This window comes from Equus quagga, chromosome 18 (assembly GCF_021613505.1).
Source record: "Equus quagga isolate Etosha38 chromosome 18, UCLA_HA_Equagga_1.0, whole genome shotgun sequence".
Classification (NCBI taxonomy): Eukaryota; Metazoa; Chordata; class Mammalia; order Perissodactyla; family Equidae; genus Equus; species Equus quagga.
The window spans coordinates 47,726,063-47,747,741 of NC_060284.1; the positions used below are offsets into that span (position 1 = coordinate 47,726,063).

A 21,679-nucleotide genomic window follows, 5' to 3' on the forward strand; every position below is an offset into this window, starting at 1 on the left:
TGGGAGGATGTGGGCCAGGGAAAAATATGTGGAGGTGAGTTGATAGTGGTTTAAGAGAGCTAAAGTATCTTAACTACAGGAGAATATAGTAAATACTAAAACTTAAAAAAGAAAATTAAGAAATAGCACTGTAAACTGTATTTAGAATTGTAGTGGTAAGTAGAAAAAACAGGTGAAAGAATTTAGATAATTGCCTCACGAGAGTGGGAATTTGAAGTTATGGCAGGCTATTAGATTTTTTAAAAATTCAACTTTCTTCACATATAAAATAGTACAGATGAGTTTTGACAGATGTATACACCTGTGTAGCAACAACTGTAATCAAGATGTGAATATGTCCATAATCTCAAAAACGGTTTTCTTGTGCCCCTCTCCCATTAGACTACCCTGTTCCTTGGCTCCAGTTCGACACTGCTCTGCTTTTAGTCATTATAGATTAGATTAGTCTTTTCTGGAGTTTCAGTCAAATGGAATCATAAGGTTTGTGATATCTTGTTTCCAGGCTTTTGCTCAGTGTTATGTTTTTGAGATCCATCTATGTAGATTGCACATAAAAGTAATTTTTTTCTTAGTGGTATTCCATTGTATGCATATACTATGATTTGTTTTATTTATTCATCTCTTGAACATTTATTCAACATTTGTTTCAGCCTTTGACTATTTTGAATAATGTTGCTATGAACATTTGTGTATAAATCTTTGCATGGGCACATATTTTAGTTTTGATATTTCAGTCTGTGGGTCTGTTGTGAGTTAATTTTTGGTTCATTGTTTGTAGTAAGGGTCATGCTCCCTGTTTTCCCCACAGGGCTTTCTAGTTGTTCCAGCACCATTTGTTGAAAAGATTATCCTTTCCTGATTCTGTTACCTTGGCACTTTTGTTAAAAATTAATTGACAAAATCAATAGGAGTTGAGTCTCTTTCTGGACTCATACCTATTCTGTTAATCTATATGTGTATCCTTAATGTGAATATAGCACATATAACACTGTGTTGATTAACTTATATTAAGTTTTAAAATCAGGTAAGTCCTCCAAATTTGTTCTTCTTTTTTTTTAGGTTATAACCATGTTGCTAAATTCTTTTTTTTTAATTGAGGTAATATTGGTTTATAACGTTGCATAAATTTCAGGTTTATGTCATTATATTTCAGCTTCTGTATAGACTGCATCATGTTCACCACCAAAAGTCTAGTTGCCATCCATCACTATACACTGTGTCCCTTTACCCCTTTCGTCCTCCCCCCACTTCCTTTCTCTCTGGTAACCACCAGTCTGTTCTCCATATCTGTGTGTTTATCTTTCACCTATGAGTGAAATCATACAGTCATTGTCTTTTTCTGTCTGAACTTATTTTACTTAGCATAATATCCTCAAGGTCCATCCATGTTGGTTGCAAATGGCAATATTTCATCTTTTTTTAAGACTGAGTAGTAGTCTATTTTATATATATATACACACACACCACATTGTCTTTATCCATTTATCCATTGATGGGCACTTAGGTTGTTTCCAAGTTGTGGCTGTTGTGTTGTGGCTGCAGTGAACATAGGCATGCATCTGTCTTTTCAAATTAGTGTTTTTCAGTTCTTTGGAGAAATATTCAGAAGTGGAATAGCTAGATCATATGCTATTTCTGCTTTTAATTTTTTGAGGATTCTCCATACTATTCTCCGTAGTGGCTGCACCAGTTTACATTCCCACCAGCAGTGTGGGAATGAGTGTTTCATTTTCTCTGCATCTTCTCCAACACTTATTTCTTGTCTTTGTAATAAATAGCCATTCTTATGGGTGTGAAGTAATATCTCATTGTAGTATTGATTTGCATTTCCCTAATAGTTAGGGATGTTGAACATCTTTTCATGTGCCTGTCAGCCTGTCTGTATGTCTTCTTTGGAAAAATATCTGTTCATAACATCTGTCCATTTTTTGATCAGGTTGTTTGTTTTTTCTTGTTGAGTTGTGTGAGTTCTTATATATTTTGGCTGTTAACCCCTTATTGGATATATGATTTGCAAATATTTTCTCCCAACTTGTAGGTTGTCTTTTCACTTTGTTGATGGTTTTCTTTGCTATGCAGAAGCCTTTTAATTTGATGTAGTTCCATTTGTTCATTTTTTCTTTTGTTTCTCTTGCCTGAGGAGCCATATTCAGAAAGATACTGCTAAGACTGATGTCAAAGAGTGTACGTCCATGTTTTCTTCTAGAAGTTTTATGATTTCAGGCCTTACATTCGAGTCTTTAATCCATTTGGAGTTAATTTTTGCATGTAGTGTAAGATAATGGTCTACTTTCATTCTTTTGCATGTGGCTGTGCAGTTTTCCCCAGACCATTTGTTGAAGAGACTTTCTCCATTGTGTTTCTGGCTCCTTTGTTGAAGATTAGCTGTCCACAGATATGTAGGTTTTTTCTGAGCTTTCAGTTCTACGATTCCGTTGATCTGTGTGTCTGTTTTTCTGCCAGTACTGTTCTGTTTTGATTACTATAGCTTTGTAGTATATTTTGAAGCCAGGGAGCGTAGTACCTCCAGCTTTGTTTGTTCTTTTTTCTCAGGATAGCTTTGGCTATTCAGGGTCTTTTGTTATTCCATATAAATTTTAGGATTCTTTGTTTTATTTCTGTGAAAAATGTCATTGGTATTTTGATTGAGATTGCATTGAATCTGTAGATTGCTTTAGGTAATGTGAACATTTGACTATGTTAATTCTTCTAACCCATGGCCACAGAACATCTTTCCATTTTTTGTGTCTTTGGCTTCTTTCAACAATGTTTTATAGGTTTCAGTGTACGGGTTTTTCATCTCTTTGGTTAAATTTATTCATATTTTATTCTTATTGTTATATAAATGGGAAGATATTCTTGATTTCTCTTTCTGCTAGTTCATTGTTAGTATATAGAAATGCAACTGACTTTTGTATGTGGATTTTATACCCCACAACTTTACTATATTTGTTAATTATTTCTGATAGTTGTTTTTGGGGATTCTTTAGGATTTTCTATGTAAAAATTGTGTCATCCACAAATAGTGACAGTTTTACTTCTTCCTTTCCAATTTGGATACCTGTTATTTCTCTTTCTTATCTAATTGCTCTGGCTAGGACTTCCAATATTATGTTGATTAAGAGTGATGAGAGTGGGCGTCCTTGTCTTGTTCCTGTTCTTAGAGGGATAGCTTTCAGTTTTTCACTGTGGAATATGATGTAGCTGTGGGTTTGTTGTATATGGCCTTTTTATGTTAAGGTGCTTTCTTTCTCTACCCATTTTATTAAGAATTTTTATCATAAATGGATGTTGAATCTTGTCATATGTTTTCTCTGCATCTGTTGAGATGATCAGGTGATTTTTATTCTTCATTTCATTAACGTGGTGTATCATATTGATTGATTTGTGGATGTTGAAGCATTCCTGTGTCCTGGAATAAATCCAACTCCATCATGGTATGATCCTTTCAATGTATTGTTGTATTCAATTTGCTGCTATTTTGTTGAGGATTTTTGCGTCTGTGTTCATTAGTGATATTAGCCTGTAATTTTCCTTTTTTTCTGTTGTCCTTGTCTGGTTTTGGTATCAGGGTAATGTTCGCCTCATAGAATGAGTTAGGAAGCATCCCATCCTCTTCAGTTTTTTGGAAGAGTCTGTGAAAGATAGGTGTTAAAGTATCTTTGAATGTTTGGTAGAACTCATCAGAGAAGTTGTCTGGTCTTGGATCTTTGTTTTCTGGGAGGTTTTTGATTACTGTTTCAATCTTTTTAATAGTGATTGTTCTATTTAGAGTCTCTATTTCTTCATGATTCAGTTTTGAGAGGTTATAATTCTAGGAATTTATCCACTTCTGGGTTATCCAATTTGTTGGTGTATAGCTTTTCGGGTATTCTCTTATAATCCTTTGTATTGCTGTGGCATTTGTTGTAATTTCTCCTCTTGCATTTTTGATTTTATTTGAGCCTTCTCTCTTTTTTTCTTAGTTTTTGTTTAGCTTTTCAAAGAACCAGCTCTTAGATTCATTCATCTTTTCTATTGTCTGTTTAGTCTCTATCTCATTTATTTCTGTTCTGATTTTTACTATTTCTTTCCTTCTACTGAATTTGGCCTTCATTTGTTCTTCTTTTTCTAGTTTTTTTTTTGGTGTAGTATTAGATTGTTTGAAATTTTTCTTGTTTCTTGAGGCCTGTATTGCTATAATCTTCCTTCTTAGTACCAGTTTTGCTGCATCCCATAGATTTTGACATGTTGTGATTTCATTTTCATTTGTCTCCAGGTACTTTTTGATTTTTTTGATCCAGTAGTTGTTCAGTAGCATATTGTTTAGTCTCCACATATTTGTGACTTTCCCAGCTTTCTTCTTACAGTTGATTTCTAGTTTCATACCATTGTGGTGGAAAAGCTACTTGATATAATTTCATTTTAAATTTATTGAGACTTGTTTTGTTTCCCAACATATGGTCTATCTTTCAGACTATTCCATGTATTCTTGAGAAGAATGTATTCTGTTGCTTTTGGATGGAATGCTCTATAGATATCTATTAGGTACATCTGTTCTAGTGTTTAATTTAAGGCCAGTGTTTCCTTGTTGACTCTCTGTTGGATGATCTATCCATTGATGTTAGTGGGGTATTAAAGTCCCCTACTGTTATTGTGTTGCTGTCAATTTCTCCCTTTAGATTGGTTAATAGTTGCTTTATGTACTTAGGTGCTCCTAATAAATGTTATGTCTTCTTGATGGATTGTCCTCTTTCTCGTTATGTAATGTCCATTTTTGTCTCCTGTTACCCTTTTTGCTTAAAGTCTATTTGTCTGATATAAGTGTAGCCACACCCACTTTCTTTTGGTTGCCATTTGCTTAGAGTATTATTTTCCATCCCTTCATTTTGAGCCTACGTTTGTCTTTAGAGCTGAGATGTGTCTTCTGGAGGCAGCATATTATTGGGTCTTGTTTTTTAATCTGTCCAGCCACTTTGTATCTTTTTATTGGTGAATTTAATCCATTTACATTTTGGATGATTATTGATATATGAGGGCTTAATACTGCCATTTTATCTTTTGTTTCCACTGTTTCTTTTTCCTTGTGTTTCTGTCTGCCATTTCAGTTTGGTGGTTTTCTGTGATGTGTTTCCCAGTTTCCTCTTTTTTTATGTTTCATGACTCTGCTCTGAATTTTTGTTTTGTGGTTACCATGAAGTTTATATAAAAGATCTTACAGATGAGAGAGTCCTTTTTCTGCTGATAGCATCTTATCTCCATTAGCCTATGCAGGTTCCATCCTTTTCCCCGTCTATGTTTTTGTTGTCACAAATTATTCCCTTTTGTATTGTGAGCTTATTACCAAATTGAAGTGGTTATAGTTATTTTTAATGCCTTCTTTCCCTTTAGACTTTATGTTATAATTAGGTTTTTACTAACCTATTGTGATACACTGTTGCAATTTTCTGATTCTGTCTATTTGTCATCTTGCTTAAGCTTTGTAAACCTTTGCCTTTTTGTTTCAGGTAGGAGGGCTCCTTTCAAGATTTCTCATAAGGCAGATCTAGTGGCAGTGAACTCCCTCAGCTTTTGTTTGTGTGGGAAAGCCTTTATTTTGCCTTCATATATGAAAGATAACTGCTGGATAGAGTGTTCTTGGCTGACAATTTTTATCTTTTAATATTTAGAATATATCATTCCACTCTCTCTTGGTCTGTAGTGTTTCTGGTGAGAAATTGCTGATAGCCAAATGGGGGTTCCTTTGTAAGTTGTTATTTTCTTTTCTCTGGCTGCCTTTAATATCCATTCTTTGTCATTGACTTTTGACAGATTTAATATAATGTGTCTTGGAGAAGGTCTTTTTGCATTGAGATAATTAGGTGTTCTGGTACCTTCATGTACTTGTATATTCAGTTTCTTCCCCAGGTTTGGGAACTTCTGAGCTTTTACTTCTTTAAATAAACTCTATGTCCCCTTCTCCCTCTCTTCTGCCTCTGAGATACCTGTTATTCTTATATTGTCTTTCCTAATTGAGTTGGATATATATATATATATATATATATATTTTTTTTTTTTTTTTTTGGATGACGAAGATTCGCCCTGAGCTAACATCCATGCCAGCCTCCTCTATTTTGTATGTGGGTTGCCACCACAGCATGGCTGACGAGTGGAGTAGGTCTGCACCAGGATCTGAACCTGCAAACCCAGGCTGCTGAAGCAGAGTGCACAGAACTTTAACCTCTCGGCCACAGGGCTGGCCCCATTGAGTTGGGTATTTCTTGTAGAATTTCTCCCATTTTTAAACCTAAGTCTCTCTCCTCTTCCACATAGTTCATTTCTAGATTCCTATCTTTGAGCTCTCTACTTCTCTCTTACATGTGGTCTGCTCTGTTTCCAGTGCTTTCTGCTTTATTCTTCAACTCATTTATTGTTCTTCAACTCCAGAATTTCTGTTTCCTTCTTTTTTAGAGTTTTAATCTCCTTGGTGAAGTAGATTAAACTGTTCATTCTTTCATTATTTTATTCCTGAGCTCTTTGAACTGGCTTTTTGAGTTTTCTTATAACCTGTTGAATCTCTTCATGACAGCTATTTCGAATTCTCTTTCAGTTAGATTGTGATCTTCCATGACTTCAAGTTTGGTTTCTGGAGAATCGTCATTTTCTTTTTGTGATACTGTGTTACTGTAGTTTTTCATGGTACTTGATGAGTTGTTTCTCTGCCAGTGCATTTGTGATAGTACACATCTTTCTTATTTGTGTAAGACTTTGTGTACTTTGATTCAGAGCTGCTGCTTTTTGTATTTGAGAGCCTCTGCTTTCTACCCTCCGCTGCCTTTGCCAGAGGTGTCATCAGTGCCCTTGTTGTGCTGCTTGTGCCTCCAAGGTTGCTGGTGCCTTGCTTCTTATGATGTTGCTGCAGCCGTGGGTGTCACCATTGGGGTTACTAGGCTGGCCAGCACCTCTATTCATTCTGGGTTCACCTGGGTTGCAGGTTCCCCCACTGCAGCTGGGGGAGAGGGAGAGTTGGGTTGGAGCTGGGGTCAAGGTCACCTCCACCAAGCCTGAGTTTGTTGTGTCTGCAGGCGCTTCTGCCATGGGAGGGGGAACTGAAGTTGTGGGCAATGTTGCAGCTGGAGAACTGGGATCCTGGGTTCTGTTGTTGCTGTCTCTCCATTGACTTGGGTGCTACTGCTGTGCGTGTCACTTATGTTGCTGCTCCTGAGTTTTCTCGGGGCTCTGGCGCTACCACTGCCAGGGGTGCTGAGTTCATGGATGTCACTTCTGCTGCCAGGTAGGCTGAGGTTGTGGGCAACACCACTGCTTCCATGGGGGGAGGTAGATACCTGAGTTGTGAGCACTACCGGGGTTCCTGCAGCCTTTGGTCTTGGGTGCTGGTGCTGTTCCTGAAACTTCAGGTCACAGGCAACGCTGTTGCTGCCAGGGGCCCAGTGTCTTGTACGCAGTCCCTGCTGCTGGAAGGGCTGGTTTTGGAGGTGCCACCACTGAGGGAGGGGGAGAGGCTGAGTTGCAAGTGCCCTTGTGGTTCCTGCACTCTCTGGTCTTAGGTGCTGGTACGATTCCTGGAAACTTAGGTGACGGACACCACTGCTGCTGCTGGAGGTATCAGAGTCTTGGATGAAGCCACCACCTCTGGGAGGGCTGGGAGCAAAGGCACCATGACTGGGGGAGGGGGCTGGGTCACAGGTATCATCACTGTTCCCAGAGCCTCTGGCCTTGGGTACTGCCGCTTGAGCCTCTGGTTGCAGGCATGTCTACAGTGTCTGGAGTCTTTGGTCTCTGGAGCTGCCACCACTGCTCCCCTGGTTCCACCACCTCCAGGAGGTGTAGTCCATCCACCTTCAGATGCATAGATGTATGGGTCTCTCAGGGGTTCTGGTGTGCTGTGCAAAGAGTCCTTTGTTGGTCAGTGGATATTCTACTGCCTATAACTTAGAGGGGAAAGAAAAGGGAGCAACTCGCTACACCATAATGCTTACACTGCTCCCCAACTTTGTTCTTTTTAAAAATTGTTTTGGCTGTTCTAGGACCTTTGCCATTTTAGAATTAGCTTTCCTGTGAAAATAAAAGGTTGATAGGATTTTGATTGGAATTTCATTGAATCTGTAGATGAATTGGGAAGAATTGTCATTTTAACAATATTCCATCTTCCATTCCATGAACATGTTATGTCTTTCCGCTTATTTAGGTTTTCTTTAATTTCTCTCAGCAGTGTTTTGTAGTTCTTAGTACATAGTTCTTTCACATTCTCTGTTATATTTATTCCTAAGTATTTTATGTTTTTTGATGCTATTGTAACTGGAATTGTTTTTTAATCTCCATTTCTGCTGTTCATTTCTAGGATATAGAAATATATTTGATTTTAGTTTGCAGAACTTGTATTCTTTTCCTTTACTGAAGTCATTTATTAGTTCTAGTGGCTTTTTTTGATTGCTTAGGATTTTCCTTCTACATAGTCAAATCCTCTGAATGGAGGTAGTCGTCTTTTTTCCTTTTTGATTTTTATGCTTTTTATTTCTTTTTCTTGCTTATTGCACTGGCTAGGACTTTTAGTACGTTGTTGAAAAGGAGTGCTGAGAATGGACATACTTGATTTATTCTCAGCTTTAGGGATTAAGCATTTAGTCCTTTACCGTTCATATTATGTTAGCTGTAGGTTTTTTGAAGATGCGCTTTAGTAGGCTGAGGATGTTTCCTTGTAGTTATAATTTACTGAATTTTAACCATGAAAGGAGATTGAATTTTGTCAAATGCTTTGTTTAGGTCTGTAAAGATGATTGTATATTTTTTTCCTTTATTCTGTTAACATGGTGAATTATATTGATTTTTTTTTTTTTTTTTTTTGTGGAGAATTTGGGGTGTGCTAAAGTCTGTGCCTGTTTTTTTTTATTTTGTATGTGGGACACCGCCTCAGCTTGGCTTGATGAGTGGTGTATAGGTTCATGTCTGGGATCTGAACCTGTGAACTCCAGGCCACCGAAGCAGAGCATGTGAACTTAACCACTACGCCACTGGGCCAGCCCCTATTGATTGGTTTTTGAATGTTAAATTAGTCATATATTCCTGGGTTAAACTGCACTTGCTCATTGTATAGTATTCTCCTTATATAAGCTAATTTTTGTTAAGGAGTTTTTCATCTGAGTTTTTGAGATATATTGGTTTTTTGTTTCCTTGTAGTGTCTTTGCCTGGTTTTGATGTGTAAGTTACACCACAGTCTACTATTAAATAATTCAGCTGATATATAATTAAATAGTCTGTTATTGTGTAGCTTAGAACTCCTTGGGTTGTAAGAAACTCAGTTCAAATTAGGTGATATAAAAATATTTATTAACTTAGTGGCTCTAAACTAGGGCTTCAAGCTTTGCTGAATCCATGTCTGAAGATGTTTTTGTCAGTAACATGCATCTGTCTCTGTCTCTTTCCTTTGGTTATTTAGTTTCTCCATGTTGGGAGTTAGCCCCCATCAGCTCCAGGATTGTATGTTAGGAAGACCTTGAGATTGTAAAATGAGAGAGTCCCTGTGTCTCCTAGTATCTATAACAATATGCGTAAAAAGACTTGATTGCCTCTGCTTGAATCACACGTGCCCAATCATTTTGTCTAGATCAGGGGTGTGCACACTACAACTTGCAGGCCAAATTCTGCATGCTGCCTATTTTTTAAGATAAAGTTCAATTGGAACACAGCCTTGCCCATTTGTTTATGCATTGTCTAGGGCTGTTTTAGCAGAAAACAACCAAGTTAAATAGTTGCTATACAGACTATAAGGACTGCAAAGCCTAAAATATTTACTTTACAATAAGAGTTTGCTGGTCTTTGGTCTAAGGGTAAGGGGTTTTTAAGCCAGGCTTTGTTAATTGGTGTGAAATGAAAGGCGCTTGATTGACAGCTCTATCATAACCACATTGAGGGAGGGGGAACTGTTTCCAAAAGGATTGCAGCTCCTAAAAAGAAAGAATGCCAGACAGACACCTTTCTCCCCAATAAAAACAACTTGTCTGTTACACTCAATTTTTTCTTCTGTTGTGTAGATTAAGGTTGAACGTGGTTACGTGTGTTTTCATACTGATACAGATGTTAATAGAATAATATACTGATGTAGGAGATATAGGAGAATGTGTAAGGATACGGTAATAGAATCTCTCAATTACATAAATTATTGATAGATTATAATTTTTCCTTTCTCAGATGATGAAACATGCCTGGGATAATTATAGGATATATGGATGGGGACATAATGAACTCAGACCTATTGCAAGGAAAGGACACTCCACTAATATATTTGGTAAGTTTACTTTTTCTAATTACTATTTACATTTTCTACCTCCATTTTAAAAATAGAACCTAACTCTTTAAGTGCTTTCTGAAACCTGAGTGCTCCTGTGGAACTGTAATTTGAAGCCACATGGATTTGTCTGTAAGTTTCAGTCAAGGTGTAGTTACAGCTGCTTTGGAAGGCACAGATATGTGGTAGATTATCTGTTTACATACAGATGCTGTAGTCATTTATCTGAGTATTTTGAAGCTTTTTCTGCATTTTTTTTCTTTAATATCAGGGAGGGTAGGTACCTATTTGTAATTTCTTTTTCTTCGACATAATACTAATTCTGATACTCACATTAGAGAGGAGGAGGGGAAGAATGGGTAATTCTAGTAGTGCTATGTATATTAAAAAAGTAACATGCCCAAGGTGATTTGGTTGGTAAATTGAGTGAGTTATGTTGTACATTCACAGTTACAAGGGAAAAATTAGCAATGTGAGTGTGGATGCAGGTCCGGGGAAGAACTGTTCAACTTGAGTTCTCTCTCTCTGCCTCTCCTGAGTTCAGTCCACTTGTTGCACTTGTCAGTTTAAAAGAGTAAGTTACTGAATTAACTTAGCTAATAACTTCTACTTAACCCAAAGATAAGTCTTGAGAATTACCAGGCTGCTCTTTATAGTCATTTCTCTCCCCCATTTTAAATGCTGCTTGTGATGTATATCTTTAAAGTAACTATAGGTGAAGGCAAGAAAATATGAATGGGGTAAGAAAGCACGGGTACTAGTCATATGTAATACAGTTGTCTTTACTAATTGTAATGCACAACTATAGTAGTCCAAATAACAGCATTTTTCTTTGTGACTCTGTGGAAAAATTTTTCTAGTGCTATGATTTCTTTAATAATTTGTTTTTTGCTTGGTTGTTTTCTGTCAAAAAAGAAAATGACTGAAAAGATCATTTCTCCTGGGTTTGAGAGTTGGTGGAATGCAGGAATAATGGAAAAAATTTTCCTTTAGGTAATCAAAGACACCAAAGATCTCATAATAAGACATTCAATTTAGTAGGTGTCACTTAATGAAATAAAGTTCATTTCCTCAGCAGAGGTTGCAGATTGGGAAGTTCCCATTGTTTGTGGATGCCACAGTATGAGAGATTAGTGCAGTAAGAGACATTATACATAATAATTAAGTAAAATTAGACCCTCTCTTCAAGTAACTTATCCCTCTGCATAAACTCAGTGTTAAACCATGAGCCCTTTTAAAGGATTGGAATATAAATATGTAAAGAATTGGATGTTAATTTTCCACTTCATTTTTAACCTTATTTCTCAGAACATCTAATGGATTAACATTTATCAAATAGATACTGGTCCAAGGCAAGGTAGTAGATAAATAACATACGTTGTTTCATTTAATCATTGCAATAACCGTGTAAGAAAAGATTGTTTGCTGAATTTAAATCTTGAAGATAAAGGAGCTTTCAGGTAACTTGTAAAATTTCATTCCTTATAAGTCAACATAAATCTTTATTTTAGTGAGCAAAAGGGATGTTTCTTTCTTACATAATTTTGTTAAAATCCTAATGGAGAAGTTTTGACTTAATGTTTTTTCTTTTTAAAAATAATAGCATTTATTTTTTTCATAAAACACGTATTTTTTAATGAAACATGGTTTTAATTTGTGGTGAATTTGTCAGACTTCTTCAAAAGTAAACTTTGTAGATCACTGTTTGATGAGGTTGGTAAATGATGACTGGGGCCTGGCAGGCTCAGATGGTTGTCAGGTGAGCTTGTCTGCTGGTCATTAGGAGCACTTAAGCTGATTGACTGGGTTGACTGAGAGTTATTTGTGAGAAAATGGAGATTAAAGGAGGTTAGAGTTGGAAAGGGAAACTTTACAAAATGAGCCCATTCATTCTGAGTTAAAGGGGGACAGAAGCAAGACTTTGCTGGCTTTGGTCTTCCATTTCAAAGGGATCTTCGTGTAAATGAATAGCAATTGAGTATATTCCAATAAAAAGGTTTACTTTCTTTGCTGCCAATCTGGCGTGTGGTCAGTTATTTGCTTTAGAGATTCTATAATTGGGTTTGTAGTAAGACTCTGTTTTCCTTTAGAACAACAGTCATATACATGTTAATAGTAACAGCATGAACAGTATTTATATAGTGCATACAGCTGTGGACTGAACAGTGTCACCCCGCACAAATCCATGTGTTGATGCTCTAACCCCCAATGGGACCTGTATTTGGAGATAGAGCCTTTAGGAGATAATTAAGGTTAAATGAGGTCATAAGTGCTTGGCCCGGATCAGATAGGATTGGAGCCCTTAAAAGAAGAGGAAGAGGGGCTGGCTGGGTGGCGCATTGGTTAAGTGCGCATGTTCCACTTCAGCAGCCCCGGGGTTCGCTGGCTCAGATCCCGGGTGCAGACATGGCACCACTTGGCAAGCCATGCTGTGGTAGGTGTCCCACATATAAAGTAGAGGAAGATGGGCGTGGATGTTAGCTCAGGGCCACTCTTCCTCAGCAAAAGGAGGAGGATTGGCAGCAGACTTTAGTTCAGGGCTAATCTTCCTCAAAAAAAAAAAGAAGAGTAAGAGACACCTAAGCTCTCTCTCCCCATGCGCATGCACCAAGAAAAGGCTGTGTGAAGATAGAGAGAAGGTGGACATCTACAAACCAAGAAGGCCCTCGCTAAAAACTGGAACCTTGAGTTTGGACTTCTAGCCTTCAGAACTGTGAGAAAATAAATCTCTGTTGTTTAATTCTTGTAGTCTATGGTATTTTGTTAGGGCAGCCTGAGCAGACTAATAAATGTACTATATGGCAAGGACTGATGTAAGCGATTTATGTGAATGAACTTATTTAGTATCCACAACAGTCCTGTGAGGCGCAGGTACTATTACTATTGTTCCCATTCTACAGATGAGGAAACTGAAGCATAGTTACGGTTTACTAACTCACCCAAGGTCATACAGCTAGAAAATAATGGAACTAGGATTTGAGTCCAAGCAGTCTAATGCTGAGGTCCATGCTTCTAACTGCTGTTTTATATTGCTTAAGTAAACTTTAAAGATAGAAAAAAACTAATACCAGCACATGGGAAAAATCCACTGTGAGTAGAAAAGTATAGTGAAATGGTAGAAAAAGTGATAATGCAGTCTGCAGAATTTTCAGTAATAAACTAGGTGCTTATATCTTTTATTAAAATTTTTGAGTGGTTGCAATTTTTTTCCAGTCAAATAAGCTAAGTAGGAATGGCTCCTTTAATGTTTATTTTGTCTTATGTTTTTAGATATGAAGTTAGTTTATTAAAGGATTAGTAAACAAAGTTTAAGACTTTGTTTCCTACTTTGTTTCTTTTCTTCATCTCGTATTCTTGCTAGTGAGAATGATTTTGGATTTTTTAAAAAAATTGTTTTTCACCTTTTTGTTTAAATAGGAATCTAGGAGAGAAGTAGTAGTTCTGAGTGTCTCATTTGACCTCCCAAATTCAATATGCCTTTACAGAATCAGAATCTTAGAGTTGAAAGGAACTTTAAAAGTCTAGCCTCTCTGTTATTGTTGGAATATAGAGGCAGATATTGAACCTTTACTTGCAGTATTCTAGATTATAAGGAAAACAACCTAAAACATGTCCTTTTCCTTTTCTTAACCTTAATTATTAAAAAATTATTTTATATGATAACTGAAGTCGGTATTCCTCTGACTTCTATCTAGTTAGCCCTTGGCGTCAGAGGGTTCTTCATGTCCAGATAACAGAAAATCCATTTCAAAATGGCTTAAACTAAAAGATAAATTTAATCAGCTCACTGAAGTCCTCGAATAGATATGATTCCAGCTAGGCTTTTTCCTTTATCTCTTTCCTCTGATTTCCTCTATGTGTTGATGTCTTCAGGATGGCTTCTTAGCAGGATGACTGCAGCAACTCAAAGCTTCCTGTCTTCATACGACAACGTCTGTAGAAAAGAGAACTCTGTAGAGAAGAGAGCACTTTGTTTTCTTAGAAACCTCATTGTTTCTTGTTGTCTCTCATTGAGTCTTGTGCCCATCCTTGAACCAAATACTCTACCCTGAAGGATGGGGTATATTTGTTTGGTTTTGCCTAGTTTGAGCTCACCCCCGGGAACTTTTGAGTGGGGAGAGGGAAATGTTGTACTGATTTTTCCAACAGTGATTAATACAATGAATTCTTTTTACTTATTCTGGAGAACTGAAAGAATTTTTTTAGGGATAGATTTTTTTTGCATTTAAAAGAAATAATTTTGGTTTGGAAAAAGAGTATTATTGGATTTTGTAGTGTTTTTTGAAGTGTTCCTTTTATTTTCTCTGTGTGTGTGTGAGATATGTGTGTAAATTATTTTTGTTATTTCTAACTTGGTTATGATTTCTTATATTTTGTTGAAGATTTTCATGTTCATATTAGGGAGGGATATTGTTTTGTATTTTTCTTGTACTGTTTTTATCTTGTATTGGTATCAGCTTGATATTGGCCTTATAAAATGAATTTGGAAGTGTTTTCTGCTCTTCAGTTTTCTAATAGAGGTTGTTTAATATTGATTTTATTTTTAACTCAAGTGTTTGATATAATTCACCAGTGAAACCATCTGTCCCTGGAGCTTTTTTTCCAGGGAGGTTTTTAAACTACAAATTTATTTTTTCTAGTCATAAGGACCATTCAGTTTATCTGTTTCATCTTGAGTGAGTTTTGGTAGTTGGTGGCTTTGAGGAATTGGTCTATTTCGTCTAAGTTGTCTACGTTATGTTTGTAGAGTGGTTTGAAGTACTGCCTTGTTATCTTTTGAATGTCTGTGGCCACTGTAGTGATAATCCCCTTTCATTCCTAGTATTGGTAATTTATCTTTCCTCTTTTATTCTTTGTCAGTCCTGCTACAAGTTTATCAATTTTATCGGTCTTTTCAAAGAGACAGCTTTTGGCTTCATTGCTCTTTTTTATATTTTCTTTATGTTTTCAGTTTCTCTCATTTCTGCTCTTTATTATTTCCTTTCTTCTACATGATTTGGGTTGATTTTCTTCTTGCTTTTCTAGTTTCTTGAAGTAGAAGCTTAGATTATAGATTTGAGATCCTCTTTTCCAATGTAATCATTTAGTGCTATAAATTTCCTGGTATGTGCTGCTTTAGCTGCATCTCAAAGATTTTGATATGTTGTGTTTTCATTTTCATTAAATTCAATATGTCTGAAAACTTCCCTTAAGTTAAAGTCTAAATGTTTAGGAATTTTTCTTTTATTTTTCTGTCATTGATTACTAGTTTAATTCCGTTATGATCAGAGAATAGACTTTGTATGATTTCAATTCTTTTAAATTAAGATTTACTCTATGACTCAGAATATGGTCTGTCTTCTTGAATGTTCTGTTTTTGCTTGGAACGAATGTTTATGTCATTGTTATTGGAGATAGAATGTTCTGTTGATGTCACTTAGATCCCATTGATTAATTAGGTTGTTCAGGCTTCCTCTATTCTTATTGATTTTCTGGCTGGTAGTTCTTTCAATTACTGAGAGAGGGGTATTGAAGTCCCCAATTGTAATTTTGGATTTGTTTCGTCTTTCTGTTCGGTCAGTTTTTGCTTCCTGTATTTTGAGGTAAACTCTTGTTAGGTGATTACATATTTGGGATTGTTATGGCTTCTTGGTAGCACCACCAAAGCCCTAATACCAAAACCAGACAACAATATTACAAGGAAAGGAAACTATAGACCAGGTCTAATGTTCTTCATGAACATAGACACAAAAATCTTTAACCAGATCTTGGTAAATTTAATTCAGCAGTACGTAAAAAAAATTATACTTCATGACTAAGTGAGGTTTATCCTGGGAATGCATGGTTGGTTTAACATTTGGAAATTAGTCAATGTAATTGAAGTTATTTAGGAAATAAAAGAGAAAAAACATGTGATCATCTCAGTAGATGCAGAAAAAGCATTTAACAACACTCAACATCCATTCATGATAAAAACTCTCAGCAAACTTGGATTAGAAGAGAACTTTCTCAACCTGATTAAGGATATTAACACACATACACCCCCCCCCCCCCAAAACAAAACAAATAGAAAAAAATCCCCACATACTTGCTGTTGAAAGACTAGACACTTTCCCCTAAGATTGTGAATTAGGCAAGGATGTCTTTGCTCTCCTACTTCTGTGTACATTGTACATGAGATCCTAGCCAGTGCACTAAAGCAAGAAAAAGACAAAAAGAAGTACAAATATTAGAAATGAGGAAGTACAACTCTCTTTACTTGTAGTCAACATGGTTGTTCTTGAAGAAAAGCCTAGGGAATCAACCAAACAGTAGTAAGAAAGTACTAGAGTGAGTGAACAAATTTACTAAGAGCATAGGCTACAGGTTCAATACACTGAGTAATATTTCTTTTTTTTTTTCTGCTTTTTCTCCCCAAATCCCCCCAGTACATAGTTGTATATTTTAGTTGTGGGTCAGTAATATTTCTATATACTGGAAAATAAGTAGTTATAAATGCAACTTAAAAATAGTATCATTTGCAATAGCATAAAAATATGAACTGTATGTGGATGAATTTAACAAAATATGTGCAAAACCTATGCTCTGAAAACTGTGATTATTGAGAGATTTAAAAGGACTTAAATAAATGGAGAGATATGCCATGTTCATGAGTCAGAATACTCAATATTGTTGAGATGTCAGTTCTCTTGAAATTGATATTTAGATTTAAAGCAACCCCAATAAAAATGACTTTTTCATATGAATTGATAGGCTGATTATAAAATCTGTGTGAGAGCACAAAGCATGTGCAATAGTGAAAATAATTTTTAAAAAAGAAGAACAAAGTTGAAGGATTTACACTACCTGACTTGAAGGTTTACTGTAAAGCTGCAGTAATGGGGACAGTATGGTTTTAGCATAAAGATAGACATAGGAATCAGTGGAAAAGAGTAGGAATAGAACTGCACATACATGGTTAATTGATTTACAACAAAGCTGCTGAGGTAATTCAATGGGTAAAAGGATAGTCTTTCCAACAAATGGTGATAGATTATCTATACATGTTTGTGTAGAAAAGTAATGAACCTTGACTCTTTTTTCAATGTTGTACACAAAAATTAACTTGAAATGGATCATAGATTTAAACATAAAAACTAAACGTATAAAACTTCCAGTAGAAAGCATTTGAGAAAATCCGTGACTTTGTAAGCAAAGTGTTTTTAGAATACAGAAAGAATAAACCATAAAAGAAAAAAATTGGTAAATTGAACTTCATGATAATTAAAAATTTCTGCTCTCCAAAAGACATTAAGAAAATGAAAAGGCAAGCCACAGACCTGGGGAAAATGTTTCTGATACATATATAAGGATGTATTCAAAGTATATGAATAATTCTTCACCAAAGAAGGTCTATGAATAGCCAGTGAGCACATCAGTCGTGAGGGAAATTAAAATTCAAACCACAATGCAATATCCTACACACCCATAAGGATGTCTAAAATTAAAAAGACCGAGCATACCAAGTATTGACAGGGTGGTAGAATAACTACAACTCTCATACGCTGCTGCTGGCAGTAAAAAATGGTACACTCTGGAGAGCAGGTTGTCAGTCTCTCATAAAGTTAAACGTAAGCTTATCGTTACAGCCGAGCAGGTCCACTCCTAAGTATTTTCATGATGCTCACAAATGAGATCAAATAATAATTTTGTTTTTCTTGCTAAGGTAGGTTTTTGTATCAATGGATGCAGAATTCATAAATCGAATTTTAAGCTGTCTTTTCCAGTGTTCTATAAAAGTTTAAGTAGGAGTTATCATCCTTAAAATTAGAGTTTATTTTATGAAACTTCCAGAGTATGGTACTTTTTGAAATAGTGGGTAGCTCTTTGAAAACTTCTCAGTTTCCTCTGTTTCTTGGTCTGTTTGTTTAGACTTTCTGTTTCTGCTTTCGTAAGTCAAAATAATATCTATTTTCTTAGGAAATCAGTTCCATTCATATTTTCAAGTTTATTGGGAAGATATGACTAAAATGAGCTTTTTCTAGTTTTTGTGATTTCCTCTGTGTCTGTCTGTTGATGCACTCTCATTTCTTATTTGGAGTTTTTGTATTCCCATAACTGCTTTTTAAAAATAAGTTAGTGGTGGATTTATTGTATAGTTCTTTTCATAGAACTATCTCTTGAAGTTATTATTTTAACACTTTTCTTCATTTCTTTTTTTTAATTGAATTAATGATAGGTTACAATCTTGTGAAATTTCAGTTGTACATTAATGTTTGTCATTCGTGTTGTAGGTGCACGACTTCACCCTTTGTGCCCACCTCCCCACCCCACCTTTCCCCTGGTATCCACTAAACTGTTCTTAGTCCATAATTTTAAATTCCTCATATGAGTGGAGTCATGCACAGATTATCCTTCTCTCGCTGGCTTATTTCACTTAACATAATTCCCTCAAGGTCCATCCATGTTATTGCAAATGGAGTGATTTTGTTCTGTTTTGCAGCTGAGTAGTATTCCATTGTATATATGTACCACATCTTCTTTATCCATTCGTCTGTTGCTGGGCACTTAGGTTGCTTCCATGTCTTGGCTATTGTAAATAATGCTGCAGTGAACATTGGGGTACATAGGACTTTTGGGATTGCTAACTTCAAGCTCTCTGGATAAATACCCAGTAGTGGGATGGCTGGACCTTATGGTAGTTCTATTTTTGATTTTTTGAGAAATCTCCATACTGTTTTCCATAGTGGCTGCACCAGTTTGCATTCCCACCAGCAGTGTATGAGGGATCTTTTTTCTCCACAACCTCTCCAACATTTGTTGCTATTAGTTTTAGATATTTTTGTCATTCTAATGGGTGTAAGGTAATATCTTAGTGTAGTTTTTTTTTTTTTAAAGATTTTATTTTTTCCTTTTTCTCCCCAAAGCCCAAAGTGTATTCTTCGTTGTGGGTTCCTCTAGTTGTGGCATGCGGGACGCTGCCTCAGCGTGGTCTGACGAGCAGTGCCATGTCCGCGCCCAGGATTCGAACCAACGAAACACTGGGCCGCCTGCAGCGGAGCGCGCGAACCTAACCACTTGGTCACGGGTCCAGCCCCTATCTTAGTGTAGTTTTGATTTGCATTTCCCTCATGATCAGTGATGATGAGCATCTTTTCATGTGCCTCTTGGCCATCCGTATATCTTCTTTGGAGAAATGTCTCTTCATGTCTCCAGCCCATTTTTTGATTGGGTTGTTTGATTTTTTGTTGTTGAGTTGTGAGAGTTCTTTATATATTATGGATATTAAGCCTTTGTCAGATATATGACTTGCAAATATTTTTTCCCAGGTAGTGGGTTGTTTTTTTGTTTCAATCCTGTTTTCATTTGCCTTGAAGAAGCTCTTGAGTCTGATGAAGTCCCATTTGTTTATTCTTTCTATTGTTTCCCTTCTCTGAGAAGGCATGGTGTCCGAAAAGATCCTTTTAATACTGATGTCAAAGAGTGTACTGCCTATGTTTTCTTCTAGAAGCCTTATGGTTTCAGGTCTCACCTTTAGGTCTTTAATCCATTTTGAGTTTATTTTGGTGAATGGTGAAAAAGAATGGTCAATTTTCATTCTTTTACATGTGGCTTTCCTGTTTTACTGGCACCATTTGTTGAAAAGACTTTCGTTTCTCCATTGTATGCCCTCAGCTCCTTTGTCGGAAATAAGCTGTCCATAGATGTGTGGTTTTATTTCTGGGCTTTCAATTCTGTTCCACTGATCTGTGCACCTGTTTTTGTACCAGTACCATGCTGTTTTGATTACTGTAGCTTTGTAGTATGTTTTGAAGTCAGGGATTGTGATGCCTCACGTGTTGTTCTTTTTTCTCAGGATTGCTTTAGAAATTCGGGGTCTTTTGTTGCCCCATATGAATTTTAGGATTCTTTGTTCTAATTCTGTAAAGAATGTCATTGGGATTCTGATTGGGATGGCGTTGAATCTGTAGATTGCTTTAGGTAGAACGGACATTTTAACTATGTTTATTCTTCCAATCCATGTACAAGGAATGTCTTTCCATCTCCTTATGTCGTCATCCAATTCTCTCAGAAAGGCCTTGTAATTTTCATTATATAGGTCCTTCACTTCCTTAGTTAAATTTACCCCAAGGTATTTTATTCCTTTTGTTGCGATTGTGAATGGTATTGTGTTCTTGAGTTCTTTTTCTGTTGGTTCGTTACTGGAGTATAGAAATCCTACTGATTTATGCGAATTGATTTTGTACCCTGCAACTTTGCTGTAGTTGTTGATTACTTCTAATAGTTTCCCAATGGATTCTTTGGGGTTTTCTATATATAAGATCATGTCGTCTGCAAACAGCCAGAGTTTCACTTCTTCCCTCCCTATTTGGATTCCTTTTATTCCTTTTTCTTGCCTGATTGCTCTGGCCAGGACCTCCAGTACTATGTTAAATAAGAGTGGTGATAGAGGGCATCCTTGTCTCGTTCCTGTTTTCAGGGGGATGGCGTTCAGTTTTTGCCCATTGAGTATGATGTTGGCTATGGGTTTGTCATATATGGCCTCTATTATGTTGAGGTAGTTTCCTTCTATGCCCATTTTGTTCAGAGTTTTTATCATAAATGGCTGTTGGATCTTGTCAAATGCCTTCTCTGCATCTATTGAGATGATCGTGTGGTTTTTATTCCTCAGTTTGTTGATGTGGTGTATCACGTTGATTGATTTGCGGATGTTGAACCATCCCTGTCTCCCTGGTATGAATCCCACCTGATCCTGATGTATGATTCTTTTGATGAATTGCTGAATTCTGGTTGCCAAAATTTTGTTTAGAACTTTTGCATCTATGTTCATCAGTGATATTGGCCTCTATTTCTCTTTTTTCATGGTGTCCTTGTCAGGCTTTGGTATCAGCGTGATGTCGGCCTCATAGAAAGTGTTAGGAAGTGTTCCATCTTCCCTAATCTTTTGAAATAGCTTGAAAAGGATAGGTATTAAATCCTCTCTGAAAGTTTGGTAGAATTCCTCAGGAAAGCCATCTGGTCCTGGGGTTTATTCTTTGGGATGTTTTTGATTGCTGTTTCAATCTCTTTCCTTGTGATTGGTCTGTTCAAATTGTCTGCCTCTTCTTGAGTGAGCTTTGGGAGATTGTAGGAGTCCAAGAATTTATCCATTTCCTCTAGGTTATCCATTCTGTTGGCATATAGTTTTTTGTAGTATTCTCTTATAATCTGTTGTATTTCTGCAGAGTCTGTTGTTATTTCTCCTCGCTCATTTCTGATTTTGTTTATTTCAGCTTTCTCCCATTTTTTCTTTGTAAGCCTGGCTAGGGGGTTGTCAATTTTATTTATCTTCTCAAAAAACCAGCTCTTTGTTTCATTGTTCCTTTCTACTGCCTTTTTCATTTCAATAGTATTTATTTCTGCTGTGATTTTTATTATTTCTCTCCTTCTGCTGACTTTGGGCTTCATTTGTTCTT

General features: G+C 36.3%; 1 protein-coding gene across 3 annotated transcripts in view; it reads left to right on the top strand.

The window, feature by feature from the left end:
• Window positions 1-21,679, top strand: part of MAN1A2 (mannosidase alpha class 1A member 2) — a 194,577-nt gene that overhangs the window by 49,625 nt on the left and 123,273 nt on the right. For all 3 annotated transcript variants that reach the window (XM_046645240.1, XM_046645241.1, XM_046645239.1), the window contains exon 3: window positions 10,169-10,265. In XM_046645240.1, the coding sequence (XP_046501196.1) occupies window positions 10,169-10,265 (97 nt within the window). The remainder of the gene's footprint in view (window positions 1-10,168; window positions 10,266-21,679) is intronic.